Source organism: Belonocnema kinseyi, chromosome 7 (assembly GCF_010883055.1).
Source record: "Belonocnema kinseyi isolate 2016_QV_RU_SX_M_011 chromosome 7, B_treatae_v1, whole genome shotgun sequence".
Taxonomy (NCBI): domain Eukaryota; kingdom Metazoa; phylum Arthropoda; class Insecta; order Hymenoptera; family Cynipidae; genus Belonocnema; species Belonocnema kinseyi.
Genome location: NC_046663.1, coordinates 10967365 through 10974470, shown reverse-complemented (window position 1 = coordinate 10974470; position 7106 = coordinate 10967365). Strand labels below are relative to the sequence as shown.

The following is a 7106-nucleotide window of genomic DNA, read 5'->3' as shown; positions in this document are numbered from 1 at the left end:
ATTTATCTGTTTTGATAAAAATTTAATTTTCTTGCTGGAAAAATAATGTTTTGATTTTAAATTGATCATTTATTAAATTTTAACTTCAAAATTTATATGTTTAATGTACAAAGTTTTTAACATAACTCCGTTTGATGAATCTCTAGAACTAGCGTCTCGCAAAATTTTGATTCATCAATGGTTTTTTTTTAATTTTCTACTTTTAATGTAAAAAAATCGATTTTTAAAATAATTTAAACGACCTGGTTGAAAGTTGTTATTTTTAATCAAAAGATTGAACTGTTTGGTGGCAAATTTCTGTATATTGTTGAAAATTGTCTTTTTTGGAAAAGTTAATGTTGCTACAGGTCAAGGAATTTCAGAAATACAGGGAATCTTACATAAACTGAAGTATCAGTAACTGATAATTTAAATATTCCATGTTTGGTTGAATATGTGTTTTCTTCAGTTGAAAATTCTTAGTCTTTGGTTAAAAATGCCTTCAAAATTTTAAATATTTACTTGAACATTCATGGATTTTGACAAAAAATAATCTTTTTTGGTAGAAAATTATTATTATTATTATTTTTTAATTGAATATCTATTCCATTTTTTGTCGAAAATTTATCTGTTTTGATAAAAATTTAATCTTCTTGCTGGAAAAATAATTTTTTGATTTTAAATTTATCATTTATTAAATTTTAACTTCAAAATTTATATGTTTTATGTACAAAATTTTTAACATAACTCCGTTTGATGAATATCTAGGAATAGTGGTTCTAAAAATTTTGATTCATCAATTATTTTCTAAGATTTTCTACTTTTAATGGAAAAACTCGATTTTAAAAATAATTTAGATGGCCTGGTTGAAAGTTTATCTTTTTTAGTTGAAAATTTAAGTATTTGGTTGAAAATTGACGTATATTTGTTGAAAATTCTCTTTTTCGGACAAATTATTGTTGCGAGAGGTCAAGGAATTTCAGAAAGTTAGGGAATTTTACATAAACTGCGGTTGAAGTTAATTTGATTATTTTTTGAAAATTTGACAATTTTATTAAAGTAATTATTTTTCGTTGAAAATTTATGTTTTTGGTTTGAAAATTAATCTGCTTTCGTAGCAATTGTGTAATTTTTTATTTAAAATCACAACTCTTTGATTGAAAATTAATCTTTTTTGATTGAGTATTCAACTACGTTGAATACTTTTTTGAATGTTTTTTCCAATCATTTGAATTCTTTTCATTTTTTTCGAAATTCACCCAGTTTTATTTAATTTAGAGGATTTCTTGAATTTTAAAAAGTTTTTATGTAATTTGTCGTAAATTTTTTTAATCTCGACTTAAATTCTTAGGCATTTTATCAAATTCTTTTGAATTCCCTTGAATTTTTCTAAGCTCACTTAAAAATTACTGTTTTGTAGAGTTTTAAAAATGTGAAGAGATTTGAAATTCGCCCTGAATTCTTTGGAATTCTCTTGAATTTTATGAATTCACTGGAAGTTTTTTTAATTCACCTGAATTTCTATAAGGAATTGAAATATTTTAACGTATTTTTTTCAATTTCCTTGGTATTTTCAAGAGCATTAAACAATGGTATAGAAGTGTAAAGGATTTTAAATAATTTGGATTATTTCAAAAGATTATATTTTTTATTGATTTTATTTATTTAATGGGATTTAAAAGGATTTGAAATTAAATTACTGAAGATACTTTTCACCAGAATATGGTTTATTCAATGTTACAGGAATAATAATTTAAAGTTTATGTTAAAATCTAATTTTTTTAAAATAATATAAAAGAATATTAAATTAATAGATATATTGTGAAATCATTGAGTTTAATGATATTATGATATAAATTATAAGGAAAAATATGATTTGAATATGAAGTTATCATAAACTATATTAATAGATATATTTCGAAATCATTAAGTTTAATAATATTATTATATAAATAATATTTAAATTTTTTATTAAAACATAAAGTTATTATAAGCTAAATTACAATTAAATAAATTTATTATATTAATGTTTTAATTATGTTAATGACTTAATGTTAAAAAACTTTTTATTTTTAGATTAAAATTAAACAATATCGTATTTTGATTTTAACGTTATCTAATCAAAATTTATTAACTATTTAATATTGGAGCTATATTGATTCTAAATTTTACATAATTGAGTCATATACAAAATTTTTTTTCACGGTTTAGTTATAATAATAATATTTGCATGATTTATATATTTGTAAATTATAAAGCTTAATAATATTATGTTATACATGCTTATAATTTTTATAATAATATTATATTCATATTTCAGATTTAAAAATTATTTACAAATTTAAAATTAAATATACTTTAAATAAATTTTCAATTGGTTTATTCAATGTTACAGGAATAATTTTTTTGATATTATATTAAAATCTAATTTTGTTAAATAATATAAAAGATTACTAAATTAATAGATATACTGTGAAATCATTAAGTTTAATAATATTATAGTATAAATTAAAATTTAACAATAAAAAATAAAATATCAAAGTACATAAAGATTGGATTTAAATTGTTTAATATTTAGTAATATAAATATGTTATTTCCTCTCAGATTATGTAATTAAATATTGGCTGTTACTTTTGTAATAAAAGTTTCTTTTAAATACTTGTACCACAATTATACGTGCACATATTTTTTTTTTTTAACTTAGTTAAAAAGCTTATTAATAAATTAATTGTAGAGAAATGCAGTCTCAAATTTGAATGAGAATATAAATTAAACATAATTTGAATGTTTTCATGAAAATAATTGTTTCATGTTTTTATATTTTGTGAACTGATTAATTCATTATCAACTGATTCTATTAAAAGTGACGTTTTCCGGAATTAGTTTAAAAGTTTAAGATTAAATAAAATTTTAATAAATAAAAGTTCTGATTGAAAAAATATATAAAGTTAAAGTTATTTGAATGTTTTATAAAATAATTATATTTTAACGGTTTTTCTCTTGTAAAATGGTCAATTGGTTATTAGTTAATTAACGTTTTCTGATTATTAGAGTAAATAAAGATTAAAACTTAGTTTCAGAAAATGAAGTAACATAATTTAATTATTCACTTGAAGGTTCTATAATGGAATATTGAATATAATTTGAGTATTAAAATTTAATTTATATTTGCAATTATATTATGAAATGTGTATTTGCATTCGATTTTTCAAATCATATGGAAATACGTTTGATTTTTTTCTGAAATTAGTATCAAAACTCACCAATAAAACAAATTTGCAAAAATGAATGTGATATTAAAAGAAAATGTAGAGTCCAGATTATTTCCATGTTTGAATGAAAATGATTGTTTAATGCTTTTTATGTTATCATTTATGAAAAAATCAATTAATTGCTAAATGGCTAATTTTTTCACAACATCGAACTAGATAAAGATTCGATTATAACTTTTTTTTAAATTAAGTATTTTATGTTGTGCAATAGTTTTTTCTTAACATTTTGCTACCATATTATAATTCCAGAGTTTTTAAGAAGAAGAAAATTTGTTCTTTTTTACATCTGGGATTGTATTTTTTTTTAAACAGTTATGGGAACATTTTAAGAATTTAATATTTCCTTTTGAAATAATAATTTTAAATTTTGAAGATTTCAAAATTGTTTTTAAAAAAAGTATGGAAGATTTTAGGACAATTAGTTCCATTTTCAAGGGTTTAATTTAAATTTAGGTAAACTCAATTTTTAAGGGCGTTAAGAGGAGGGAAAATATATAGTTTAGATTCATGGAAAAATTTCAAACAATTTTTTACTAATGAATTCTAAGAACTTATTACAAAAGATTACAAAACGTTTCAAATTATTTCATAAAATTTAAAAAAAAAAGAAAGAATTTGAAAGTTTTTAAAGCAACATTGTGCTATAATATATAATTTCAGGACAAATTTTTAGTAAATTTAGGAGATATGTAGAAGTTTTAAAACAATTAAAAAACAATGAAGATTTATAAGATATTTTAGGACTTTTTTAAAAATTCAGGATAATGACATAAATTCTTTAAATTCCCAAAAGAATTTCTTTCGATTATTTAATATGAAAAATGAGCTTCGGGAGAAAATTCAAAAAGATTTTGAAACATCAAATATTTTCTTAGATTTTGAGAAAAAGTAGAATATTTCAAAGCAAAATTTTTCAATTTGAAAACATTAAAAAATAAATTATACCATAAGATGCTATAAATATTGCGAAGATTCAAGGAGAATAAAGAAGATTTGTATACTGCAGAAAATTTAAAAAAATGCAGACTTATGTGAAAGTTTTTAAACAAAAAGAAAACCAGTCGTTAAAAGCGCAAACGTCTTGCCACTAATTTTTTTTTCAAATTAAAAATTGAGAACAAAATGTGTGGAAAACTAAAAAACTATGTAGTAAAGTATCACATGCCCTTAATTAAAATAACTTTAAAAGTTCTGAAGTGAAGAAATAAATGTTATTATAATTTTGATCAAATTCGTAAGAAATTTTTGAAGATTTTAAGCTTAATTTTTACATTTTAAATGAGTTTTCAAAATTTCAAGAAAAATTGGATTCATTTTAAAATATTTTTATGAATTCAGGAGGCTTTGCATAGATTAAAAATATTTTAAATCTTCGAAGCATTTCCGAAAATTTATGGAATATTTACCATTTCTTCTGAAATTATAAAAACCCTAAATATCTTTTGAAAAGGCTAAGATTTTTCTAATAATTTGTAAAATCCTGTAAAATAAAAAATGTATTTTTTAAATCTTCTACATTCTTTTTTTGACATATCTGAAATATTTTAAAATCTTTCCTAATTATCTCAAGAAAATTATAAAATTGATATAATTCTTTAAAAAACTACTGATACTTCTTTCCTTTGAATAATTTGAAAATGTGTGTAACTAAAAAAATATCAAAAAAGCATTGCTGTGTTACGTCAAAATATTGTTTAATTTATTTCTTTACCACACTTCAGCCTAAAAATCTATTTTTATTTACAAAACGTCTATTAAGTTTTTTAAACTAATACAAACAAAATGTTACGTAACTGCATTTAGGATAAAAGGGTTTTAAATAAAGTTACGTAATATGTGAAGAAGAATATAAGTGTTCAGAAAATTTTATTAAATAAATTGTTATTAGAAAATTGAGTAAATGATAAAAAAAGAGTATAAAAGTGATGCGCGCGCACATAATAGTCTAGTATTATATTAAATTTGAAATCCCGCCTGTGTTGCAGGTGTAACAGGAAATGGAGGTGAAGGTGGAAGTATAGAATCGGGTGCGAGTGGTGGTTCCGATCCCGATGGACGAGCTTTAGCCACAATGGTGATTCAGCATCTCGACTCGGTGCATGCAGCTCAGCAGCACCTTCTCCAACTCTGGCACATCAAAAAGATGAAGCTGGACCAGTGCTTTCAGCTCCGTCTCTTTGAGCAGGACTGCGAGAAGATGTTCGACTGGATTTGCCACAATCGGGAGAGCTTCCTCGCCAACTATGTCGAGATTGGCCGATCCTATCAGCTCGCCAAGAATCTCCAGGAAGAGCACAAACATTTCACCATGAGCTCGATGAATGTCTATGTGAACATCAATAAAATTCTGACAATGGCGGGCAGATTGCTGGAAACTCAGCACTACGCTGCTGGACATGTGCGAGCAGTCGCGGGCCGATTGGATCGAGCCTGGAAGGAATTTGCTGCCGGTCTCGATGAGAGAACGGCAGTTCTGGGACTGAGTGTCGTTTTCCATCACAAGGCGGAACAGTATGTTGACAGTGTCTCCACTTGGAGTCAAGCTTGCGACACGCCAAATTTGCCCAACGAAATACCTCTTCTTGAATCTCATATTCGACAGCATCAGACTCTCTATGAAGCCATGTGTCAGGCCTATACTGAAGTGAGTTTACTCGAAACGTTTCTTTTCCCTCTTTTGTTCGTTTTGATCTCTGCTTTTTTTTTCCCATTTTCAAGCGTTTCAAGCTTTGATTATAGTGGAGTGGAGGGGATATTTGGACAGAGCTGAACAAAAATTAGTTATGGTCAGGAATGGACAGAGTTTTTGGTTGTTTTTTTTTTTTTTTTTTTTAATTTAGAGGGTGTCTACCAGCCCCCTGTCTCGACCGTGTATGTGTATGTAGTAGTAGTTTTCTTACGATCCGGAGGGGAAATGTCGGTCAAACTAATCCAACAGATGGCGCCACAAAAAGTAGGTCTGTCTTTTTCATTGAATTGCATTAAGAAAAAGCCAAAATAAATAAAAACTTGATGCTGTTTGCAAATAAACAAAAATATATATATATATATATATATGAAAAAATAAGAGTAACTATTACTAATTATTTAAAAAAAGAAAAAGTCATAAAAATATGTAGTTTAATATGAATAAAATTTAATTTTGAGATACATTTTGAAAGCAGTTCGACCTTTATATTTTTGTGATTTATTTTGCTCATATTATAGATTTAATTAAAATATATGAGACTGCAACTTTAGTTGCAATGTAAAGAATCTTTGTACCTTTAAAATCTTAACAATTTCAAGTTTTGAAGAAAAGATTTTTAAAAAGTATTGGTAATTGTAATTAAAGTGTTTGAGAGAATCATTTGGTAAAAAGTCAATGACACGAATGATAAATGAGAAAATGGATTTAATATTATTCAATATAATGTATATATTTATTTAAATTGAACCAAACATCATATATACATTTATACAGTTCAATAATTTATTCTTTGCTTAATCTTGAAAGCTTTTTTCTCGCTGCATTCAGCCCCTAATAATTTTATTAAAAAATTTAAATTTAAAGGAGATTTTAAATTAAATAGTTAATTATATTAATGCAAATCTCATTTCTAAAAAAAAAACAGACTATAAGCTATTAAAATCTATAAACAAACGTACTGAACTCATGACGCACAGTTGGAGGAAATGCACTTTTTTTATTTAAAAATGTCCAGAGTCTTCAATTTTCTTGCGATTTTGAATTTTTCTGTTTTAAATTAAAAATCATTAAATTCTATAGATCTTGACTCTCCGAATATTTGTCTCATCTATTTTTTTATTAATAATTTTTCCAGTCAAAGTATGAACAAAGTCTTATTATCGGT

General features: G+C 24.4%; 1 protein-coding gene across 6 annotated transcripts in view; it reads left to right on the top strand.

Moving 5' to 3' along the window:
* The window catches only part of LOC117177557 (triple functional domain protein), a 293847-nt gene that overhangs the window by 29004 nt on the left and 257737 nt on the right, over window positions 1-7106 (top strand). For all 6 annotated transcript variants that reach the window (XM_033368361.1, XM_033368360.1, XM_033368359.1 and 3 more), the window contains exon 4: window positions 5238-5896. In XM_033368361.1, the coding sequence (XP_033224252.1) occupies window positions 5238-5896 (659 nt within the window). The remainder of the gene's footprint in view (window positions 1-5237; window positions 5897-7106) is intronic.